Raw genomic sequence first — 26131 nt, forward strand, 5'->3', positions numbered from 1 at the left:
CAATGCTGTGTGTCCAGTGCAACATCCAACATCTGAACTATAACCTCTTGTTCCATTTACTTTCTCTGAAGTGTTAATAACTTCGCCACAATTACTCAGGGTAAATCTATTCAAAAGCAGATCAGCAAGTGAGTCAATCATCCCTGACACTAAGCATGGGAAATATGCTAAATATTTCAGTTATCTGGCACCAGTGGCTCCTGCTTCTTTGACAGAGGACTAAAGCTGGAGTTGCCCAGGAGTGTTGTGAGGCTGAGAGACTCCATAAAATTACTCTTACAAGATTCTGTTAGTGGTAGAGATTGCTGATTATAAAGATAACAGGGGCTTTAGGTGTGTTTTCTGTCTCTTTCTGCTTCTAGCTTTCAGGTCCTGCCCGATTACTCAACCACACCTTCCTAATTGAGAAACCTTCACCTGTTGGGGAGCAGGATTTGTTGTGAGACAACCACTTCGCACTCATGCCTGTTTTCTTTGGTTTGGCTTGATTTTAACCTTCCTTGGATAACTACGACCTGGATGTCTACGAATCTTCACATATTTCTTTTGTTTGGATATGTTTGGTTCATCTATTGTTAATACAACATGTGTAAATAAGATTCCCCTCATCTATAACATACCAAGTTGATGAAAGAAGGTAAACACGATTACTCTGGGTATATGACAATACTTTGATCTCAAATACCTCTACAGAGAAGGATAGCTCCAGCTTAAGTTATGCTGCCTACACTAGACCTATAGGTCTTCAAGGGTCTGACATTTTGGAATCGATCCAAAAATTGACAAATTGAACACCAACCCAAACAACGTGCTTAACATTTTCTTTTTCTTTTTTAGATTTGCATGATTTTGTTAAGAGCCATTGTAATGAAACTTGTGCACTTACAAGTGCATATCTCGTGTAGGACAGGAAGGTACTGATGAACAGTTTGAAAAAGAGTGGGATAGACACTAAGGCTGAACAATTTGGGGGAAAAAAAATCTAATTGCGATTTTTCAGCCAGATATTGCGATTACGATTCGATTTGCTATTTTTTTTTAAGTTTTGCTAAAGTTCAATATTCACTGCCAGTCTATTTTTGACTGAAGCCACGTCAAACAGCACAGAGCAGATGAACCAGACAGGAAGTCAGACACAGAACGGCATAGAGAATCCAGTCGATTTTCAATATAAAACACCCTTTGCAGACTCCCGACCATCATACATCAACAACATACACAGTCATAACAGACCAAAAAGATACAATTTAACTACGAAGCCTACTTAACCATAGCAGAAGCACAAAAATCAAGGACAACTGAACAAATAAGCAAAATTTGAATAACTCAGCAAAATCAGACTAGCAAAACACTCTTATTCTGAAATGCTCCATATAGGATATGTAGCCCACACAAAGCAGAGGGGAATGGACTTACAGAGAGCGGTTATCCGTTGTTGAAGCACACAAAATGACAAATTAACAACATGTTAACAACGTGTAGGTTAAACGCTCTGCAGCTGAAACACTTCAGTGTGAGTTGACGTCGGACAAAACTGCGGCACAGTCGCTGCCTGTGTCTGTTTGGCTGGTTTTCCTCTAGTTTCGTTTGTTGTTGTAAAAATGTACCCACTCTGATTGGTGAGCAGGACCGTTACAGGAGGCGCATGGCACTTGTGATTGGCGAGCAGATCTGTCACACAAGGATGACAACGGAATGAATGCGCTGTATAATTTAGCTACATTTTAATTGCCGTCTTCACAATTAGCTAATCGTGTTCTTTAAAATCACAACTTCCATTTGAAAACAATTAATCGTTCAGCCCTACTAGACACAGGTCATGAAAGGTTTCAAGGTAATGGTATCATGGTCGCAGAGGATTTTGTTGCTTTGCTTGTTGATTTAAGTGAGACGCAGAGGAAAGACATAAAAGACATAGGAGTGTCCTGTGACACCAATTTAGTCGCAGGTCAAAAGGGTCAACTACAGGGTGGGAGTCAGCAACCATTTTTCCTATTACACGTTGAGTGCTAACAGAACAGTTCAATTGGCAGAGTCATCTTTCACCATGATCCATAGTTTTGTGATGGACACCCCTGAGTCTAAAAATACCCATTCAGCATTGGAAGGGGTTCCTAAACAGCTATAAATTGTGGGTTTGATCAAGGTGCCATTCCATTGGGTGTGGTTCCTAAATCAGATTGCCTGCCCAACAAACGACAGTTTCCTCTGAGACGCAATGCAGGGGAAGGCTTGACTCCCATCAATGTGCAACTCTTGAAGGATAACATTATTGTTCCATGCCTGACATCTCCTTGTAACACTCCACTTGTTCATCAAGTTCATCACTTGTTCATTCAAAGCTGATGTGTGGTGAGCGTTCTGGCGCTAAATGGCTGCCGTGCGTCACCCAGGTGGGTGCTACACATTGGTGGTGGTTGAGGTGAGTACCCCCCATTTCACTGTGAAGTGCTTTGAGTATCTATGATAAAGTGCTATATAAATGTAATTCATTATTATTATTCATGTAAAAAAAGCTGATGGCAAATCCTAGCAACCTGCTCATGAGCTGCGTGTTGTAAATGAGGATGTGTTGTACCCAGCCCATCCACAATTTTGTCTTCTGTGCCTGGCTATGCAAAATGGTTTACTGTAATGGATATGGCCAATGCTTTGTTTTGTGTCCTAGTCTATCCGGCATCGCAATACTGGTTTGCATTTACCTTTAAAATGGTAAGAAATCTATTTGAGGGCTTAAGGATTTTCGGAATCCCTGTCCCCTTATTCAGCTTATCACAGGACAATTTGGCAGGTTTTGTATTATCCAAGGGAAGCACTTTGATTCAGTATGTAGATTATTTGCAGGGAAATCTGTCAGTATCTACACTGACAGCAGGTATGTATTTGGCGTTACCCACAATAAAGAATAGAGGATTCCTTACGTTCTAAAGTACACATTTCCAGCACCATCATCTTGTTAATCTTCTTGAAGCCATTTTGCTTCCAATTAAAAACGGCTATTTGTAAGTGCCAAGCACATGTTGCAGATGCTGTGTCTAAAGTAAATTATTTTGCAGATTCTATTGCTATTTTCAGATACATCATATCAGGTGTATCTTGATTCTGCAGAGGCACAAATATCGTTTGATCTGCACACGTCCCTTAAAAAGATGTCCTATCCTTGGCAAGACCTGAAATATGGTCGTTCTGACCCTCCGGGGGTTTGTAGGGGTCCGCGAGGTAAACCTTGCTTGCCTAAGTAAATTTTTCCTTACATGGCTAAGCTCTCGCATGGGCTAGACCACGTTTCAAAAGTGGGTATGACTGATTTATGATTCAGCACAGTGGCTGAAAACCTCTGCAAAAGATGCCTAGCTCAACATAATATGTTGAGCATGTCACACATAGCAACAATAAGCATTTCCCTAAGTACTGTCTAGTTGTGGTAGACATATTTCCTAAGTGGGTAGAAGCTTTTCCCTTTAAACATGCAGATGCAAAAGCAACTGCTAAACATTTGGTACAGGACATCAATCTAAGGTGGTGAATTCCAGAAAAAAAATATCATGATCACAAGGGGGGCTCAATTACTGCTAGCAACCCCCGCTGATTGATTACAAAAAAGTAATCGACCGACGACCGACAGTTAGTATGGGTACTTGTTTACATCTTGTTGGATGGTCGCTACAGAAAGATTAGGTGAATGATGTCTTCTTTGAATACACTGACCAAGCTGAAAGACAGTTCAACAGTGGGTGTGCTACTAATAAGTATGGTTCACAATGGCGGTATGGTGCAGTTACTTATATAACTTCATAACTCAACAGACAATAAAGTTACACCAAAACCTGTTAGTCAGGTGTGAGTGGTTACTGTTTTTGTTATCAGGATGGAAGTCCCACATATGCATTTAAAGGTGAAGTGTTGAAAACAGTGTTCATGAATGTGGTTTAATGTATGGAATATAGAGGGGAATACCCTGTTATCCATACTGTTCAGGGAAATGAATGAACTGTGACAATAGGAGAAGGTCTTACTATAGGACAAGACTGTTGGTGGATCTTGTTTTATGTGGCTGATCAAATTACTATTATTTCTTGCCTAGGTAATGGTCAGGATGCTGTTTTTTATGGTAATTTAACCCTGCCTGTAAATTTGATGCGAATGACAGAACACCCTTGTTAAACTGGTTTGAATGAGACTCTTTGTTAGGAAGCCTAAACCTCTTCCTACAGATTTCATATCTCCAGCAACTTTTGGTCATAAAATCCCCTGGTATGAGAAAGTGGTTTATTTTTTCTATCCACAATAACACTTTAGCCTTGCATGTAGATAGTTTATCTTATTCTACGTGGGGTTTTGCAAATGCTATGTAACAGGTTTCTCGCTCATTAAGGATCCTTTAAAAGTCTTGTAGACTGACCTTCTAAAACACCAGCAAGCTTTTGATATTCTGTTAGCTAGGACTGGAGGTTTATGTGCAACTTGAAATTTTCTGATGGTTCTTGTATGACTTTAATTCCAGATGCTACAGATAATTTGACAAATGTTATGTCTGCTTTGAGCCATTTCTGGTCTGCTCTATACCCTAGGTACAGTCTAGGTGTGGTCCATGGTCTACATCGCCAGGTCACGCAAGATGACCTGTACGCAGGAATGTAATGTTGTCTATCATTTGGACATAAGAGGAGGCACTAAATTTATTATGTTAAGTATTTTAATTGTATGCCATTGCTTCTGTCAGTATTAAGTGCCTTAATCAGTGTGTAATGTTTTTATGTTGATATTTGATTATTGATATTTGAGGGCTGATATAACTATACTCAGAAGGCCCACTGTCATTATTATGCCTTACCATATATATATATTACTGTGTGTTTTTGTTTCCCTACTCTTTGAAGATAATGAATTAAATTTTGAGTAATGATATGTATTTTATTACATTTAATGGTTAAAGATGCATTAATTTACATTTAGCCATAGTGAAGTTTACGAACCTCATATATGAAGGTAGATGAGTTTCGTGGGCAAATGTTTAAAGATTATAAAAAGGGGGGCATGGGAAAGTAAAATAGTATAAACCATTAGTTTTATCATTTATTCATTCTATTATGAAACTATGTTATGTGCTCTTATCCAGGTTTAGTTATGATCTCTGGGCATTACTGTGCTTAATTGTCCATATTTGGTCATGCTTCAAAATGGGTACAGTGTACGCAGAACAAACACATACAGGGAGAGAGAAAGAGGGGAGCCAAGCTGTTGTGTTTGCAGTGTAATAAGAGAGACTAGAGGTGAGGACTAAAGGGAAAAGCAAGATGAGCAGATTCAAATAGTGAGTAAATACTAAAACAGTAGAGCTGGCCCGAATGTCATTTTTTGAGCTTTCTCGCTTCGATAGTAATTAAGAGCGAATAATAATAATAAATTATCCGAGCAGGTCCAGAGCAGAATCCGGGAATAGTTTCGCCGGGCGGGGGTCCAGGCAGAGAGCGCACGGGATGAGCGGTGTTTCCGGTAGCAGAACTAAATCTAACACGTTATTATGCAAAATTATAGCGACTAAATGCTCTTCTTCTACAAACGGCCTAATTCCAGCCTACAGTTTACTGATTAATTTTAAAATGTAGGAAATTTGACTGTTTTGATCTGTAATGAAATTAAGCAATTGGAAAATTAATAAACGCCATAACTTCCACACTACTGCTGTCATCACTCAGTTTAAAGTGCTGCCACACAGCTGAGTGTTGCGGTATCTCCCCACTACCTTGTGTTCTTTTGTTCCCCCCTTCCCTGTGTTTTCGGTCTGTCCTCCCTGTCTGTGTTTGTCTGGGCGTGGCTACACTCTCTGGCTCCAGTGGCGCACCTGGTCCTCATTCCACTAATCAAGCTCCTGCAGGATTTCAACCCCAGTCCTCCTCACATTCTTCGCCAGATCGTCAGTTAACCACATGTCGTACATGCGTCAAGGCCAACTATCTATTCCAGTAAGATTCCTTGTAATTTCTGTGTCTCCCTGGATTAACCTGTTTTTCTCTGTGCCCAGGATCACACTACCTCCGGGAACTCTGCTGAACGCCACACCCCGCTCTGCTCACATCTTGCCTGGACAAACCCCCCTCCTCCGTGTTCTCCATTCTGCCCTGTTGGAACCTACCACCCAGTCTTTCGTTGCACTTTTCAATAAAACCCTTTGTTAGCCCTTCGAACTGTTCCGAGTCTGCCTTTGAGTCCTTAAGTTCTTGTATTATGACAGCTGAGGGCTTCATTTCGTTTTCCCTTTGATGTGAACTGGAGATTACATTCACTGCTGTCGGCGGAGGTCAGGCGCGCGAAAAAACCCTCAATCGAATCTCATAATTGAAAATCGAATGTGTACCCTATTGTCGAATATTCAGCCCTATAAAACAGTAAAATAAGGTGGAGAATGAAGTAGAAAAATGGTAAAATAATAAAAATACGAGTATTTGTTTGTTTTGTATTTCTCTGTAATGTATCACAGTGTTACTTGTAACTTTCTTTCTCAGCCCTGGAACTCAAACTATTTTCAGATGCACCAAACATACATTGAAATTACTTAATTTATAATCATAAACGACAAGTCGACTAATGGTTTGAACTAACAACTACTTGTTGACTGGGAAAATCTTTAGTGGGGGGGGCTAATAAATATCTCGGTATTTGGCTTGATGAGAAATTTACATTTAATCTGTCAGAAAACGGCATTAAAAAAAATCTTCTTTAACAGCAACAGAATCAGCAAGAGGATTGTTGAGGCAGTTTTTCCATCTGATTTTGGAGATAATATATGGAAATGTTGCTCCTTTCACTCTTAAACTCCTGGTCTATCATTCTGCCCTGTGATTTATTACCGGTGTTAGCTACAGTACTCACAACTGTACTCTGTTTGATCGGATGTGTTGGTCTTGGCAGAGAGGCACTGCATAACAGTAGTATTTGTTCATCTATAAAACCCTTGTTATAAAGCTGACACCTTACATCTCAGTGATACTGGATTGGAACTTGGGCCCCATCTTACTCTCTCAAATTACTTTAATTATACTATTTTAATAATTAAGGTCCCTCGAACACAGACTGAATTTGGAAAGTCAGCCTTTTATTTTAGTGCCCCAAAATCCTGAAATGATTTTCAACACATGCAAAAACCAACCATCCCCGCCTCAATGTGCACATTTTTATTTTTGTCATCTGTATTTGTCCTGTTTATTTTAACTTGTCTATAACTCAACATCATTGCAAATGAGGGCAACCTCATTGGTTATTTCAGTTTTAATAAAGTTTGAAATTAATAGATTAAATTTGCACATGTTCTATCAACCACAATGGAGCGCCCTCAAAGTGCTAACACAAAATAAGAGAATGTTTTCATTCTTACCTTGGAGCTGTTGGATTTGGGAGGTGTGGTTGTAGGTTTCTCAGCTACAATGCTGCTGTCGCTGTCGCCGTCGCCTTCATCCTGACCTTTGCTAAGGAGGGCCAGCATAGCGCGCAGCTGGGGCACCGTGATGGTGCTGTTGTCTCCATGGCGGGACAGCAGGTCCTGGAGCACCTGAGCAGGTGACTGTGTCTCACTTTCCCCCTGACCTGTCACTCGGCAGAGAAGCACAGCCAAGGCCAGAACCAACATCAGCTGGGACTGGAGGAGGGTGATGATCATAGTGCCACGGCCATGAGCGGACCAGATAAGCATGGCTTCTTCACAGGCTGGAGGATGTCGATCTGAGGGGTGAAGGGGAGACTAAATATTTAAACCAAACTTTTAAAACTACAGACAAAAAATAAATAAATAACACTGCTCTATAAACTATGAATTTGGTACCATTTCTTACACTTGGTACTGATTATGAGAGCTCTTACTGTACCAGCCTGGCTGATGAACCAAATGCAGTATTTTCGAATTTCCTGTAATCACAATCCATAGAGTGCCAACTAGGGGTCTACTGCTATGTTTTTTTCAGGGCCAATACCGATTATTAGTAATCAAGGAGACTGATGGCCGATATTTGTAATCACTATACATCAGAGGTGCTCAGCGTGGTCTCCGGTGAGAGGGCTTCTGTTCCTCTCATGAATTGCTGACTTCAATAGCAACATGCTCACTCAGCTGCAGATGCTTTGGCTCAGATGCAGAGGGCTGCATCAGAGCCAAAGTAATGCATTTTTTTTTTTATTTATCTTATCTGCAATCTCATTTTACAAATACTGATTCCGATAATTGGAAAAATGCTAAATATCTACACCGATAATTGTCCATGTCAATGAGTATAAACATGTCTTTCTAAGTGTTGGAAATTCACTGTGACATGCTCTATGTGTGCTCTGCAACATGACAAAAACAGATATGTACGAATCACACCAAGGGGGAACAGGAACCAGAGTCCGATTTAACAGCTCTTAAAAGCACAGTTGTGGAAAAAGCCTTAAGTAATATCTCATCAATTAATAAGTAACAAAAGAAAGAATTTGATGAAGCATTTTTTGGTGTCAAAACGTTGGTACTCAAAAGTTTCAATTACTCTTTTTAAATTGCTCACAAAGGACTAAATTTATTTTGCAGGGTGCAGCTTTAGGTATATAAATATCAACTTCAGCACTGAGCCAAACCCACATTTCTGAAACTATATATGAAAAGAAAGTAATTTAGTAGCCGGCAGGAGGAACACAGCACATTGTCAGCCAATACGATGACGTTTCAGCCACTGAGAGCTTAGAAACTCCGCCTTGTGACCAGAAAACATATTGCTTAACACACCACAGTCCAGGAGAGTCCAAAAGAAAAAAAAATTTAAAAAAATAAAAAAAGAGACAGAGCCTCCCCTGTTTTTTTTATATACGCCCTTGAGTAAGGCACTCAGTGGCCAACAATAAAAATCTGTCTGTACTGGCCAGCTCTGTGGAAATGTGAGACGATATGAATGTAAAGCAGAATATTTGTCAAAAAAGTGCAACCACACTCAGTCGCCTTTCCCCTTTGATAAAATACAACTTTCAAAAAGGCCAGTCTGTCTGCTAACTCTTACTTCTAATTTGAGTTCAGTTCACCAACCCCTCCTCCTTCTAGGTCTCTGAGTTGAGGAGGCAAAGAGAAGACTCTTCAATAAGTCACCCTGTCCCCATCTTCCTATACTTTCTCTAATGAGGCCTTATCCTGAAGCAGGGGGGGGAAACAAGTTGCAAGTGCTATCAGCTTATGTCATAATGTGCTGCCTGTTTTCAACTAAGTGTGGAATTGGGATTTAGTGAAAGTTTTAAGTTACCCTGACAATAAAAAAAAATAATTAAAAAAGATATTATTTAATCAGCCATTGTAGGCAGGAAAATATTAAGTATTTCGACTAAATAAATGGTGAATAAAGTGAATTAGTGATAATGAAACATTTTTTCCAACCCTGACACAACCTTTCATGTACACACAACACACACAAGGCAAGCTGTAATGTTCCCGTCCCCTGCTCCAACTCACAGAGCACCTTTTCATTTCAGTACTTGCTGCAGGTACACATTCAAATTTGGGCTCACCTTTTCCTACAGAGCCTCTAATGACAGCTGGTGCATAAAGCCCCTAAGTCAGTCTGTCTGCCCTGAGGCTTCAAGCGTGCTGACTGAGTAATGCCCACAGGTTTCACAGGAGCAGAGATGGTGTTAGGGAAACAGCAAGTGGAGAAGAAGAAATGCCTGAAGAGAGCAGTATGCTGCTCAGGAGTTCAGTGGACTGTGGAGGAGAGAGGGAGAGATAAACAAAGGTTACGATTCACCAGTGAGGAGGAAAGAAATAGGAAAGGATGGAAGAAAAGAGACAGTCAAGGAGAAAAGAAACTTGGAATGGCAACTTCAATGACGTTTCTGTATTCACTCTACCCATCGACTTGCAAAACTTCAGCACCGAGCCAAATCCACATTTCTGAAACTATATATGAAAAGAAAGTAATTTCGTAGCCGGCAGTGGAAGCTGCAAACATCCAATTCAGCTGAGGAACACAGCACATTGTCAGCCAATACGATGACGTTTCAGCCACTGAGAGCTTAGAAACTCCGCCTTGTGACCAGAAAACATATTGCTTAACACACCACAGTCCAGGAGAGTTCAAAAGAAAAAAAAAAAAAAAAAGAGTAAGAGCCTCCCCTGTTTTTTTATATACTGCTGAGACACCCTTGAGTAAGGCACTCAGTGGCCAACAATAAAAATCTGTCTGTACTGGCCAGCTCTGTGGAAATGTGAGACGATATGAATGTAAAGCAGAATATTTCAGTCAAAAAAGTGCAACCACACTCAGTCGCCTTTCCCCTTTGATAAAATACAACTTTCAAAAAGGCCAGTCTGTCTGCTATCTCTTACTTCTAATTTGAGTTCAGTTCACCAACCCCTCCTCCTTCTAGGTCTCTGAGTTGAGGAGGCAAAGAGAAGACTCTTCAATAAGTCACCCTGTCCCCATCTTCTTATACTTTCTCTAATGAGGCCTTATCCTGAAGCAGGGGGGGGAACAAGTTGCAGGAGCTTTGAACCTTGCCCTCCTTACTGCTGGCTGCTATTGTTCATGGCTTAAGGATCGCCCTTGGAAAGTAAACTGCCACATCACATAAGTAAATTTAGCAACTCAATCAAGAGGGAAAAAAAAATAATTAAACACAGAGAGGCCACGGTGGAGATAATTGCACTATAACCTTCACGAGTAAAACGCCAATAATTTATCAATACCCCTGTACAACAAGCATAAACATGTAAACCTGCAGAAAGTGATATTTTAATCTGTTCCGTCCACAGGCTCTCATCCTCTATGTTTTACATGTTAATTATTACAAACCAGCTAAAACAAAAGATGTCGTCTAACTGTGGAGCTTAGTTTGCCACATACCTTAAAATTTGGCAAATAGTTGGAAACTCAGCTGCTGGCTGAGACAATCCAGCTGCTCCTCCTTCTAAAAAAGGTACCTGCAGGCAGTGAATCACAGCAGCAGCAGAGGGAGGAGGAGGAAGGACTGATACTGATTGATTCTAAACATCACTCAATATTCTGATGTCAGGAATATGATTTATTATGATGATTTATTTTATTGACATTTTAGATTTGTTGAATAGTGACACTGCTGTTGTGAACTTTACTGATGCTGCTCTAGAAACAATCAACCGCTTATCCTGCGTGCAGGGTCGCGGGGGGCTGGAGCCAATCCCAGATGACACTGGGCGAAAGGCGGGGTACACCCTGGAAACGTCGCCAGTCCATCGCAGGGCCACACATAGACAAACAACCACGCACTCTCACATCCACACCTAAGAGACACCAATTAACCTAGCCTGCATGTCTTTGGATGGCGGGAGGAAGCTGGAGCACCCAGAGAGAACCCACGCGGGCACAGGGAGAACATGCAAACTCCACACAGAAAGGCCGGGGCAACCAGGGTTTGAACCTTCTTGCTGTGAGGCGACAGTGCTAACCACTGTACCACCACGCAGCATAACATATTTGCTTTTAAGCAATTATTTAGTAATGAAAAAACTTCATCACATGCATGCAAAAACCCGACAAATGCAGTATTATCAAAGTCTAGTTCTTACCACTGATTTGCAGCCTTTGACACAACCAGATATATTAAAAGGGATAGCTCAATTAAACTGAGGAAGCTGATAACCCTGGATATAAGAAAGACTACTGGAAATTCTGTCTCTGACTTATATTCTATTGTTTTTCAGCAATGTTTATGCTACTATCTAAGTCAATGTGACTTACCTGGTTAAATAAAAAGAGAATGTAAATCTCTTTCATCTCAGTATAGGTAGGCTCATATCACCCCAACCTACTTGAAGCTTTTTCCTCTCGCTTTTTCTAGCAGTGTAGCTGTTGTAATCTACACTGGACAAGAGTTTCAAAAGTGGATAAACACTCACCAATAAGGCCTCTCCCTCTGACATACGGGAAAGCAGCCAGAGGTAAAGTGATATCTCTCTCCTCTTCCACATTTATTTTTCATTAAGGGAGAGGCGAAGTGTGTCAGAAAATGTTCAGGAGCGACTACGACTAAAGGCAGCAGCACATAAAAACAGGCACACTGTGGATCAACATGTGCCTTCTTAATATGGTTACGTTTAGGGACAACTATGTTGCAATCACACAAATACCACACACACACACAAACACGCACGTTAAAGTGCAATCAATCTGCATTTGGGAAATAAGAGTTTATGGGAAATGTGATGTGTTAAAGAAACAAAAAGCTCTTAAAATACCAACAAGCATGAACAACGCAACCTCTCCGTCAGTGTGCAGGTCTACAAATCAACCACTGAGTAAATGGACCAATTCCATGTTACTACGTTAAGCTTACTTTGTGGAAGGCCTTTTCTCAATTAGATATAATCTTCCGAGATGGAAATACAGTGGCCAAAGTAATGATAGTTGTTACTTTTATTTATTCATTTCCTTCTGTCATTATGGGGTACAACTCAGCATGTATCCATGCATATCAACACACCTAATGTAAAATGCCTTTGCACAGACATACGTCCCAGGTTTTCCAATCAATAACTTAGTTACTAACACAGTTTACACACTCACATGTTTTTTGATTTATTGGCCCCCCTACTCTTTGATGTCTTGTCTTTTCATTCTCACACAATATTCACATTTAAATGAAATATTTCATTGAAAGGATAACTGGACAATTTTAGCTAATTGAAGCTTGAATTTTTATATATTTCTTATTACTCATTTATATTTATTGTGTTTATTAATACAACTCAGTTGTAACAATGGCTGTTTCTACCAATCAGCATATTAATTATAAACATATTAAAATATTAATTGTATCTATTGCTTTAAGTTTACTATTTAAAATGTCTTTTTCAGATGTTTCTTTAAGGATAAAAAATTTAAGGGATTCTTATAAAAGTTAATTTTTTCCTATGTTATGTGTTTGTTAAAAATGTGAGTTTTTAAACTCTCACATAATGATATTGGCATAATTTTCAAAAAACCTGCTGTGCTCTATCCAAGTCAAAGCGAGATAACCAGTGAGGAAGAATAGCTGTTAAACTGCTCACCTTGCTTCCTCGGCTGTGACACTAAACATACACGTGCACTCGGGCTCCTAAATCAGTCCTTCTTTTGCTCCCGAGAGCAAACAGGTCCACAAAGAGCTAAACTACAATAAACACTGAAGGAGTAGAAGCCTTTGCCCTAGTCAGGTCAGACCAATGTCACGACAAACTTACCATGTCACTGTGTGCATTTCGAGTCCAAGGCCTATTTGTAGCTGTGGAGATAAAGGGTGGTGGGAAGAGACAGGCAGTCTGCAGCAGAGACGTTAGTCCTTCAACGCGACAGTGAAGGCCTCTGCCAGGATGTATAATTTGAGTTCTACAAGGGAGCCAGCAGCAGAGGAGAGAGGAGTAAAAAGCAGGGTGGGGAAATGTTCAGTCACAGTCTGCCGGACTCCAATCCCAAAAGCGTGCAGCTGATTCTCCTCTGCTCATCCTGTTCTTAGAAAGTCACCCGTTTGCCCTGCCTCGCATTTTACTCTCCTCTCATGACGTTTTTTGTCAGCTACAAGCGCACACACAATAAATGAATCACCACTGCCACAAGACAATAGGAGCACTGGGAGTGAGTAAATAAGCACATTAGAAATGCACCGATCGATCGGCTGGTTCTTCAACATGAGTTAAGAGATGAGGCTCTCTGTAATACCTTTAAAGCCCAAAAAAAGCTCTCGACAATGTATATGATATGAGAGGCAGAGAGAGAGAGATTTTATCTGGTGTTAAGTCAGAAGAGGCAGACACACTGGATATTTTAAAGCCTAAATCAAAAACGCAAGATGTGTTTTTAGGTAACTTCATAAAACTAGATCAGACAGATACACACGCGCACACACACAGTCGGAAACAGCTGCGTTATATTGCAATACATTTTCAGTTGGATTTGATTCGTACAAAAAGCTCTGTACAGTAGCCTAACCTGGAGAACGTTTTTAGTTTGAGATGTGTCCGAGTAAGAGGAGCCTCTGTAACCGGCTGCAGTTTTGGAGAAACTTTTATTAATTTACAATAATGTTTTATTATGAACATAAAGTTAAACGGACACCAGGAAGAGTAGCCAATGCTTATCCTGGTGCTGATAAGGATCCCATTATTTTTAATATATTTTAATATAGGCCTACACTTATTTATATGTTGTGTGAAGCATGAAGGAACTACAAATTTAATTTCTTTATGCAGCCTTGTGCTGTATAATGACTAATAAACAACCTTGTAATAAAGAAGAGTTACAAAAATTATTGTGTATGCTGTCAATTATAATTCTTACAAAGAAAATCAGAATCCGCCAAGAAAACTGTATCAAGTGCATCTCTAAAGCACAAGCTTCATCTCGCAACCAAACTGTTACCAGCACTCTTGTCACTTCTCACACTCACTGTTCCTTGAATTTGTGCAAACACAGCTCAGTGAGAAATTTCCACTGTCAATATCAACTTCACCAGCTGACTAAGAAGAAATAAAATCTAACAGGATCGCAGTGGGCTGAGGCTTTACTAACAAGATAAGCTGCCAAATCAAACACGTATCCACCAACCACTGTGGAAAAAGAAACGATATCTGAACGCAGCGCTGTACATGATGGTTCACTTACATGTTTTATCTTCAAAGGTTGGACTGTCAGCATGGAAATAAGTGTTGCTTTCACTAGTGTATATAAGGAACAACCTCACTGAAGGCAAAGTTGTGACTGATAAAAGGCTGCGAAACTTTTTATTTTCATTTGTCACATCTAAATCTCCTCTTAGTGAGCAGCTTACACCCTGCTTTCAACTGTTCGGACATACTTTGACATTTATTAAAGCTTTATAGTCTAAGATCAAAGTATCTCTTTTTTCCACTATCACTGAGGGCAAAAGGTTCCCCTAAAACTATGCTCTCAGTCACCTCCCAGGGGTTTTTAAGATTTTACTTTATCAGATAAAAACAAGTTTTCCTTTGAGAAATAGAATACCAAATCACAATATAACGTATCAACAGACTCACAGTAAACCACAGAAAATCTCATCAATACAGAATTATGGCTCGTGTATCACGAGAAGACTTATTTTTATTATGGATTAATCTACCAATTGTTTTCTCAATTTACTGATTCACTGTTTGGTCTTTACAAAATCAAAGAACAAAAATGCCTATCACAAGCTCCAAGAGTTCATGGTGCCATGTCTTGTTTTTCCAGGGGCATCAATTTTATTATGATAATTTACTACCAAGACAAAGAGGAGCAACAGCTAATCATCTGTATCATGATAATTATACCCACCTTAAAACAAAGCAGTTTTCCAAGGAATGTTAAAATGGACTTGGTTGAAAAGCACATTGCCCTTGATTTTAAACTTCCTTGGATAACTATGATCCTTCACAGACACACTAGTGTACTACAGTACTGTCACCGAAAAACACTTTTTACAGAGTTGATGGTTAGATAAGGCACAAAGGCTCAAAGAGCCCTTCCACATAAGTTCAGGCTCTGAATCAGACATCAGCAGAAACAATTCTCCTCAGTGGTCCTCTTTTGTGTCGTTTTCAAAAAAGACAAGTACAGTACCTTTTATGAACGGAGACACAGCAACTGCCCCTCGCTAGTATCTTCTGAATTCAAAGCAGTTTGTTCCTCAAAGCAGACTCTAGTATGTCTTCTCACATCTGCACCCTCAACTGTTTCATCCTGGGTCACTTTATATGCTGTGGGAGCAGGTTAAGCTGTGCATCGACTCATCAACCGTTACAGAAGACCCATAATTATTGTTTCGCTCAGTTCTCAGGCTGATATCATCAACCAAGACTGTCATTAGATGAGAGAGTGATGGCTGTAGGCATATGTTGGTTCACCGAACGCATGGTCCCTGTGCTCCACTTATCCTGAGCGGACAACAAAGGACCACTGACCATAAAATGAAAGGGTTTAGACATGACTTGGTGCGGCTCAACCCCTCATTTTTAGCCAGAGGTCATCTTAGAGGTCAGAGACAGAGAGGTAGAAAGCCACAGGGCACATACCTAAATCCTGCACACAAGCGCCGGTGGTGTATTTCTTCCATTTCCAAATATTGTACAGCTGCAGTTCTATTTATGTGAAAGAATATTTTAACATATGGTAAGCACTGTAAATGATATTAACATCAAAATTACTATTTTGACTAGTTAAACACTAACTGCATCGAAAACCCTCTTAAAGATAATTGATTTAACACCCTAAAACTCTGAAAATGTGTTCACCTTTGGCTGCAAGAGCAACATTTTGAAAGTAAAACCTTTTCCTTATTAAAGTATTACTCAGAGTTAAACATGCATTTCAGACATTGAAATTCCATGTCTTCTACATGGCTTCAAACCAATTTCACAAAAGAAATCTCTACAAACTACAGGACAATGTATATATGTAGTCAAAATATTTTTCCAAGTTTTTTCGACCTGGAAAAAACTTTGACTATTCCAGGTTCATCACGACCATTTAAACCTATATTACCATATTTATATTTTAGATTGTATCAATTCATTGTCAACTCTACTTGCACTCATTAATACTATCTATCTTACTACTATTTATCATTACATTTCTGTTGACACTGTAAAATACTGTACATGTCCACACTCCTTTATATTTAGATTTTATATTTACCTACTTTCTATTTCCTATACCTTAATATCTTGATATGCAACGTGAGCAGTGAGAATTTCCCTTCGAGGCACAATTAAGTGTTTCTGATTCTGAACCATGATTGCTAGTTTTCTTCGGGCTATTTTTCACCACTGGAGAGAAAACAGGAAGTGAGTGTGGTTATCGGACGAACTTAAGGAGTACTTGTCTATATAATTACGCTGACAATGCAGAGTCCAAACGAGTTTAAGCAGGAAATAAAAGAAGCGACACTCATTTAACCTCACGGTGCTATGACTGGGAGACTGCTCATTGGCTGGTTTGCACAATTTCTCCGTCTCTTGCCTTTTTTTTTTTTTTTTCTTAAAGCAGGACCCACGATTACCCACATGCTCTTTCTCTCACACTTGTCTTTGTGATTCTAAAACAAAACAGTTAAAGGAAAACAAATGAACAACTCAACCAGTCACTGATCATTTAGTCTAACTTGATCTGGCTAATAGGTTGATTAGCATCTATAGCAAATCAAGAACGGCCCCGTATTATAAGTAAACTAACCGACTACAATAAACCTTTAATGTTTAAATGAACGTCCTCACTGTTAATTATGAGCCGGTTTCAGTTAGCTAATGTAATGACATATATTAGCCAGTTTCTTATTAGCCCTGACAGTTAGCTTACCCGGTGATGCTGTTGGGGGCAGAAAAGCAGACTTGACGTCAACTCGTCTCAACAGCAGCGTCTCTATGGATCCTACAGTCCGGAGATTTCACATCTGGGTAAAGAAAATGTCAGCTGCTGGCAGCCAGTTGTCTCTGGTAACGTTACGTTCAGTCATGAAGAGACCGAGGGGAGTTTCTTTACTCCTCTGTGGTCCTCCCATTGAAGCCGAGCTCACAGCAGCAGCGTGGAGGGGTCACTACAGTAGTGACGTCTACAAGTTCGCCCTTGTCAAAATGGCCGTGTCTCCCTCGTGCGGTCGACAAGAGTACTGAAAGACTACACATATAATTTTTATTTCTTTATTGATAACAACAAATATAGAGATACAGCAGCCATGTGCACACTATAACAGGTATACAGATGAATTAGCCAAAATAACGCAGTTGAGGAACAGGATATCCATGTTAAATGTACACCTACGACTTTTATTAACCTACAACGGATCTTGTCCTTCGTCTTACGAAACTCATTGCATGGATGCACATACAAGACTAACACTTGTATCTGTCGAGGTCTCGACGACTAAGATATTACTCATTCCATAAAGTTCACGTTTTAATAGCTTCGGCCAAACGGTGGGCTCGTCCGGGATTTGAACCCGGGACCTCTCGCACCCAAAGCGAGAATCATACCCCTAGACCAACGAGCCTCTTAACAAAGCCTTCACTTGTGAAAAACTCCTCGTGATGTATCAACTTCACATCTTATAGTTCTTGCAACAATATGTAGCCTACGTTTACTCATGAAGTGTAAGTGAAGCAGAACCGTGGTTTGCACACACACCTGCCTGATGCACCGTCATGGCCACCTGGACACTCAATTAATAACCCAGGCTTTTATTTGCTTCAATCACTGAACTCCCCCTGACTATATTTGGAACAGGCGTCTATATGGGACAGGCCAATAATTCCTTTCGCACAAAACTCTGGCTCAGCAAAGATGGGAAATAGGGTAACATCAAATTGTTTATTTCAACCAGTATGAATACTTACCAGGCCGGTAAACCGGACAGGCGTCTTATTAGGACTAGGCTTTTCATTACAGTTTTACGGTGATAACAATCCTGCAGAAAATCATACTCTACCTTTAATGCCAGTTGTAAAAGTGGTCACACTCAGGAGCGGCTGAGTCACGCGCGACACCTAGTGGTAAAATGTGGTATACAGGTCCAGTTTAATACAAAAGATGCAACTTCAAAATGCAGACTGATGGAAAGTCCACAGAGATTTTTTCACCCAGCATTCGTGTCGTAAGATTTAGAATAAAATTTCATAGTGCTGCTGATTCAAGTTTTAGAATTTGTAATGATTTGGCTTTTCATGAATTAACAATGCTATCTGCCTGCCCATATCAAACCTCACGTTTTCTCCCTCTGTGAAATACGTACAATAACATGTCAAGTCCCTTGGTCTTGACAGCTCAGCTCCAAAAAATGAAGACATACAGAGCAACATATTTATTTCAAATTCAAGTCACCACAATCTAATGGTTTGGCACAATGACTGACATTAAGCTGATATTTCAATAACTACTGCTGCAAGCAAGATTTTGCCACCATGTAGGCTATGTTTTTAAATTCTTACCTTCTAATTAATTTTATATTCATGTAGAACTGCTAACATAAAAAAGATTCTGACAGACATAAGATTCTGGCGACTAAATTCTTCTATTTGTTCCCTGTAAAATGTTTTTGGTCTAATTTTTCCTCATCAAAATCGAGGGTCTAAGGACAGAGGTTGGTGTATCCGGTACAGATTGTAAAGCCCCTTAAGGCAAATTTGCGCATTGTGATATTGGGTTATAAAAATAAAATTGACTTAATAATGGTTAACCGACACTGACGTAAACCAATTCTGCTAAATAAATATCATGAACTAGCAGAATCAGAAAGTCTGTAAGTTCTCAGTCAATTCTGAGCACTCTGATTGCAAAGAGAGGTTGCCAATTTTAAACACTATAATCCAGAAGGCCGTGTTGGCTTTGTTTATTTGTTCATCGTTGTTCATGGCATTCCATGGCAATTCATCCAGGTCGCAATGGCTAGGCTTCTTCTTGGAAAACAGACTCGGCACACTCAGCATGATGTCAGAAAGGACATCACTTCCGTCACTTCCTGGACACACACGGGGGGGGGGGGGTGTCAAACAAACAATGCAGCTAGGTTATCATGGCTTCCATAAAGCACCTGTTAAAATCAGCAGTGTTTACTTCACAACTAGGTTAGATAACAGCTGAGGAGGAGACGTCACTGCAAACACCGCACAGACACAGAGGAGAAGAGCTCCTCGCTGCACCGTGAGCTGGCTACACTGGTCCCACAGGAAGCCAGGTTCCACCTGGGGAGAAGGTTGAGTGAACCTCAAAGTATATTCTATGAGTTATGTCTGGAAATTGTTCATATCATTATCCTGATACCAAGTGGTGTGCACACAAGATTTACATTTCAACTATGTACATAAAACACATTACAGATGTCAGCAAAGTTCATCTTAGGGGAAATACAAAAATATACAAGCAGGAGTCAGTGAGGACATGTTTAAACATAACTTCTATTTAGAGAATGAAATGCTGCTCTTTACATTTTCTAATAGCAGCAATATTCAGTTCCAGTGCCACGTGACAATATAACTATTGTACAAAGTTTCATGCTGTAATCTGTAACTTTCCACTCAAGTGTTAACCTTGTTATAGTGGCAAGCGGTATGGTTGTGTTTTTGGTTTATGTGGAAACCTATTTTTTATGTTTTGTTGTTTTGATCAGCAAATGTGTTATTACTGGCCTTGTAGTGTGGATTTGGCTGTGAGACAATACAAACATACAAACACAGTGTGAAATACGTCAATACTCGTGCACTGCCACAGTTGTAAACATTCTTTACTGGCTGTCATCTCGGACATGTGCAACTTCACAAACACATTAACATCTGTCAATAGCTGCAACAGTTAGTGGTAGGTCCACTCCTTCGCCTTAGCATAGAAGGTGGATTTATTAAATTAATTTCCAAAACAAGAATCCAACTCCCATAATTGTTTTTCTCGACAACAGCCTGAGATGAGTTACTGTAACGTTAAATCCAGTGGTAACCCAGTTTTTGGTTGCTCTCAATGTTACACACAGTTCCAAGAACAATTTACAGGACAGAAATAGACATACAGCTGAAAGCAAAGACAAGAAAGCTGTCAGTCTGTATTTTAAACTGCAAAAATATGATTTTGTATGTTTTAGCATTACAAGCATGTTTGAGTATAGGAAACATGTCAAATAAATAGCTGAATAAATAAATTACTCCAATTTCCACCTGATCAAAGCAAAAAAATGTTAAATCAAAAATCTTGGCCTATACAGATGTACCTACCTATGTGGTGGTTGATGTATCGATGGGACAGAAGGAATGATGATGATGATGATGGAAGTAAAACAAGAATACATGTTAACACGGTTATTGCTCCCATTTGCAACTGGACAGTGTACCAAGAGGAAACCATAGATAGTGACCATTAGCCAGTCCTATGCATGATAAACATTAATGCATCAATGAGTGAAGTGTATGGGTGGAAAAAAAGTGTTGAGAAAAGTGTTGGGAAAACCTAACTGGGGGAAGTTTAAGGACGAGAGCAGGGCTGGGCCATAAAACAATAATGATAATTATTGCAATATAATTTTCCTCATAAACAATATAACAAATGTTCAATATATCGTCAATAAGTGTTTGATTGAATTCATTTGAATCATGAACTAATTTACACTTAACGTTTCTATTAAGATATTAATTTTATTGAGGAAAAGGGACTGAAGAAAGAATCACTGATCATATTTGTTGAAAAACATTTTATCAGAATAATTTTGAATGTTCTACCTCAGACTTGTTAAGTGATCCACGGTCAAGCGTTTGTCATGTTCTGACCATAAGGAAAAGTTTCAAACTACAATTAACCATCAGGTTTCTTCAACTTTCACTCAGGAGCAAAAATCAGCCTTTAAACTTGAAAGAAATGATAATATGACATTTATCATGATAATTATTGATATTGAATGATATGAAATGTTTTATCGTGATAACATCTTTATTCATATCGCCCAGCCCTAGATGAGAGTGATGGATATTGTAACCAGTCGCTGGGTCTCTGTGTATTAACTAATATGTAATAAGTTAATGCACAACAAAGTTGTATACATGTACTATCAGAATATGTATGCTGCAGCAATGTCCCATGAATGTATAAATAGTTACATGTCCGTGAAGACAAAAAAAACCCAAAAAACCCCAGAAATAATCTCACAGAGCTCAACAGGAGGACAACAGTGAACGTGAGAGGTGGCTTTTGAAAATTGTTCTCCCAAGTCTTGGCGATCAGAGAGGAAAAAAGCTAAACATTCCAACCAACACACATCAAAAAGTATTTACATTTTTTTCAAGAAATGTCCATCTGGTTTAATACAAAAAGTTAGTTGTGCCATGCCTCAAAGCAGTTCCTGTCTGCAATGAGACAGAGAGCCACATCGCACTCTTTACACTTCCACGGGGTAGACTGATTTGCCTGCCTGGTCTGCCTACAGTGTAGACAGGTCTTGCGTCCATACGAGGCCCGCTTGCTCGCATCGGTTTGTTTAGAGATTGCCACGGGAATGTGACCACTCTGTGGCTTGGCGGGTGGGACCGCAACTGTGACACCGCACAACTGGGCCGTCAGCTCCTCCAGGAAGGCCTTGTGGGTCATGGGTTCCTCCTGCTTCTCTCTGCAGAGCTCCTTGTGAAGGAGGAAGCTGTTTGTGGCTGCAATGTCCAGGAAGTGTAAAAACAATGTCCGGTACCAGCGCATGCTCTTGTGGTGTGAGGAGTAGTACTGGATCAGTTGCCCTGACAGATCAATACCTCCCATGTGCTTGTTATATTCCATGACAGGTGTTGGGCATGGAATGGATTTGGTGGTGCAGCTGCCATTCTGAGTTTTGACCCTCCTCTGCACGATGCTGCCAGAGAACACCTGGTGGATTGTGGAGCAGATCGTGACCTCATGTGTGTCCATCCACTTCACAAAAACCAGCGGGTCTTCACGGAGCCACCTGATGGAGCCTCTAGGACTTGTGCATATGCAAGGGCATTCTTTTCTCCTGTCTCTGTACATGCCACATGCGCCGATATTCAGGCTAAACAGATCCTTGAAAAGTCTTGGACTGGTGAAGAAATGATCTACGTACAGGTGAAAGCCACTGCCAAGGTATGCTGGCTTTATCAGGGACATGACAGAGTCATATGCAAGTCCATGGCCTGAGGCAAACTGTGACTTGCCAGTGTACACTGCAAAGTCCACAGTGTAGCCATTGCTGCAGTCAGCCAAAACAATGAGTTTGGCTGGCTTAGCTTTCTTGTATTGTGCCATGACAGTGTGAGACTTTGTCGCCACCGTCCTCTCGTCAATTGAAATGTTCTGCCTGGGATGGTAAAATGCCTTGCAAGCATGTTTTATAGTGTCCAGGAGGGGCTTCAGTCGAAAGAGGCGGTCGTGATCGGGTGTCCCCTTCTTTCTGTCATTCTCAACGTCTTTCTCAGGATCACTCATGTGGATGTTCCAAGATATCGCCCGGTACCTGTCTCGTGCCATGACATTAGCTGGAAATGGCACGCTGAAAATGGTGTTCTTTTTCCAGTATTCCTGGATGTTATCCAGTTTCACCAGTGCAAAGAAGAAAGTCAGTCCCACATACTTGAAAAACTCCTGGATGTCGATGTCAGTCCATGAATATTTTTTGCCTATTGCAATGTTTTTAGCAGCTTGTTTATTTGTGTGTTGACAAAGGGTTCGAGCTGCATCATTGCTGAAAAACAGTTTAAAAAGCTCCAGAGGTTTGTATGTGTTGTTTGAGTTCAGCTGATGTCCAGGGGGTCTCGCTGGGTTGAATCTTTTTGGCACTGGACATATGTCTGGATCGCTCTCTGTTTTCCAGGACGGGGCTGAGGCTAACGGCTGTGGCCATGTCCAAAGTGGAGATCTGGATCTCGTTCTGCTCCTTTCTCTTGACACACTACGTGCACGACTGGACCTGGATCTCGTCTGTGCCCTGGAGTGCGATGGAGAACGTGATCGTGCTCTTCTCTGTTGGGGTGGCTGCTCTCCCAAAGATCTGGCCTGTTGTCCTGCAGCAGAGTCTCCATCCTGTTGATAATCATCACTGTAAACCAAATAAAATCAATAAAAAAATCTTATACCATACTGCAAATATATCGGACTAGTATTTTGTATTCCACATCTCACAGTATAAGTGATGAGCTGAGATTACTTGATACTGTCTCCCCCCCCGCCGCCACCAACCCCCACTGTATTTGTGGACCCTCTATTCAAGCAGTCACAGTACTGGTATCAGCAAAGGCATCATGGATTTAACATGAGGAAAAGTTTGAGCAGAAATCCATTAAACCAATCAGCAAACCTAGTGTGGAAACCGTTTTATCATATTAGAGCTTATTTGGTGATGTCACATATTCATTAAGACTTGTTTTATGATGTGTAATATAATGACGTATTTCTTTAGGATATGAAGTGTAATTTTTGACTAGTAAACTAACGAGTCCTGGTCTTTTTTGGCCGCTACAAGGACCGGTACCGTAACGCCAGGAATAGACGCGCATCAAAATCAAACGGCTTGACTACAATCAAAAAGCAATCTATATGGACCAGTTCAAAAACAGCATTCTTGCTATTACCAATGTCTCTGCTATTAGTAACTAATATGGCATTAGTTTGTATGTTCTTACAGACGAAGGTCCCACCCACAATTTCAGCTCAACATTTTGGATTCGCAAAGTGTTTGGATTTGCAAACAAAACTTTAGGATTTGCAAACAAAACTTCTGTGTGGTTTTGGTACGTGGATAGTTTTGCCCTCAAACGTATTTTTTACTGCAACATACAAAAGTAAGTAACTCAACTCTTCAGCTGGATCAACTCCTTCTTGGTACGTTAACTCATCATCGGTGAAAAAACTGTCTGCTCCAGACTCCCCATCATCCTCGCTTTCAAGAAGTTCAAGTGTCTCTTCGCTGCTGTGTCTTGGCTGTGGCTCCATTTAAGAAAAGCAGAAATGAAACAACCCCGCTGTGTGAAAATCAGACAAACTATTTCTCACAACAGCTCTATGTACATCTCCGCGCATCCTTGTGGTCGCCAAAGCTTTGGTTTTTTCTTCTGCTTCTTGTTTCCGGCAGACTAGACGCATCTGTGGCGTATTGCTGCCCTCCTCTGTTCGTTATTCACATCTTAATGCAAATTGCCTATTTCTTTTTGTATAAACTAGTTTTATGTAGGTATTCGATCAGTTTCTTCATTTTGTTCCAACTATCTAAGTTAACTAGAGTGCGTATGCTAAATATAGTTTCTCCAATTGCTCCCAGGTCTCTAAACAATTTCCTCCTTTGGCGAGTATTTTCTACAATGAACTAATACATGCTTCACTGTTTCCTTGTCTCCACACTCACATGTTCCATCAGGGTGTTTATCAATCAGAGCCAGCTCACTCCTCAGCCCACAGTGCCCAAACCTCAGCCTGGATAGAACTATATAGAAATAACTGAATACTCCTGTTTATTATCTTCGACCCACTTTAATGCCCAGAGATTCTGCCACCAGCTCTGCTGTGAAGACCGACATATGATCTGGAATTCTACATCCTTTTTTATAACCTATTTCTGAAATGCTTACACCAAAAGCCACTTTACCGCTCTCAGGATCCTTTGACCCATCAGTGTAGATTTGTAGGTGGCCTCCCCATATTTGACACATCCGGGCTTTTATCTCCTTCACTACAGCCTCTGACATATTTCTTTTGCTTGTTTCCATAAAATATAGGTCAACATTGGGATCTGGGATCAACCATGAAGGTATATCTGGACGACATATTGGTGGACATACTTTCATATTCATAATACCAATTTCCTTTGCCATAGATTTGAGTTTTTCTGTAAAGTTTGTTTTGATCCTTCTTGCTGTTCCCATGAACTCCCAATGTTGACTCAACAGGGTTTTTGTTGGTAGTTTTCCATCCTGTCCTTTTAGTTTCATTATATACTTCAAACCGATTTTACGTCTACTTATTTCTAATGGCATATCCCCTGTTTCTATTAATAGTGCCGGAATTGGGGTTGTGCGAAACACACCACTACACACTAAGGGCTTTTGCTTGGACTCTGTCAAGTTGGCTAATCACTGAAGGGGCTGCTGACCCATATACAGTGGGTACGGAAAGTATTCAGACCCCTTTAAATTTTTCACTCTTTGTTTCATTGCAGCCATTTTCCAAAAATCAAGTTCATTTTATTTCTCAGTAATGTACACTCAGCACCCCATCTTGACAGAAAAAAACAGAAATGTAGAAATTTTTGCAAATTTATTAAAAAAGAAAAACTGAAATATCACATGGTCATAAGTATTCAGACCCTTTGCCGTGACACTCATATTTAACTCAGGTGCTGTCTATTTCTTCTGATCATCCTTGAGATGGTTCTACACCTTCATTTGAGTCCAGCTGTGTTTGATTATACTGATTGGACTTGATTAGGAAAGCCACACACCTGTCTATATAAGACCTTACAGCGCACAGTGCATGTCAGAGCAAATGAGAATCATGAGGTCAAAGGAACTGCCTGAAGAGCTCAGAGACAGAATTGTGGCAAGGCACAGATCTGGCCAAGGTTACAAAAAAATTTCTGCTGCACTTAAGGTTCCTAAGAGCACAGTGGCCTCCATAATCCTCAAATGGAAGACGTTTGGGACGACCAGAAC

General features: G+C 40.2%; 2 protein-coding genes and 1 non-coding gene across 4 annotated transcripts in view; all 3 read right to left on the reverse strand.

Moving 5' to 3' along the window:
- Positions 1 to 17538, reverse strand: part of slc39a14 (solute carrier family 39 member 14) — a 32187-nt gene extending 14649 nt beyond the window's left edge. The window contains exons 1-3 of one of the 2 annotated variants that reach the window (XM_046035656.1): positions 17313 to 17538; positions 9520 to 9712; positions 7376 to 7719 (exon numbers count right to left, since the gene is read on the reverse strand). In XM_046035656.1, the coding sequence (XP_045891612.1) occupies positions 7376 to 7690 (315 nt within the window). In that variant the 5' untranslated portion in view covers positions 7691 to 7719; positions 9520 to 9712; positions 17313 to 17538. The remainder of the gene's footprint in view (positions 1 to 7375; positions 7720 to 9519; positions 9713 to 17312) is intronic. The other variant, XM_046035655.1, reaches the window with a different exon arrangement.
- A 393-nt stretch (positions 17539 to 17931) lies between these two features.
- trnap-ugg lies at positions 17932 to 18003 on the reverse strand. The gene has a single exon. It is a non-coding gene; the product is annotated as a tRNA-Pro (tRNA).
- Positions 18004 to 21376: 3373 nt separating this feature from the next.
- LOC123960596 (piggyBac transposable element-derived protein 4-like) lies at positions 21377 to 24511 on the reverse strand. Its single transcript, XM_046035433.1, has 2 exons — positions 24283 to 24511; positions 21377 to 23526 (listed from the first exon to the last, which is right to left on the reverse strand). Exons 1-2 carry the CDS (start codon positions 24417 to 24419, stop codon positions 21801 to 21803), a joined length of 1863 nt encoding a protein of 620 aa, XP_045891389.1. The 5' UTR covers positions 24420 to 24511; the 3' UTR covers positions 21377 to 21800.
- Between the last annotated feature and the right edge of the window lie 1620 nt (positions 24512 to 26131).

The sequence above is a fragment of the Micropterus dolomieu genome, linkage group LG21, assembly GCF_021292245.1.
Source record: "Micropterus dolomieu isolate WLL.071019.BEF.003 ecotype Adirondacks linkage group LG21, ASM2129224v1, whole genome shotgun sequence".
NCBI classification, from domain to species: Eukaryota; Metazoa; Chordata; class Actinopteri; order Centrarchiformes; family Centrarchidae; genus Micropterus; species Micropterus dolomieu.

What these genes read in the sequence shown, in the direction of transcription:
- LOC123960596 (XM_046035433.1), bottom strand. Translation starts at nt 24,419, where the DNA reads ATGGAGCCACAGCCAAGACACAGCAGCGAAGAGACACTTGAACTTCTT. An exon ending in GGAGTTGATCCAGCTGAAGA is followed by an intron (nt 23,527 to 24,282) that starts GTTGAGTTACTT and finishes TTTGGTTTACAG; the next exon opens with TGATGATTATCAACAGGATG.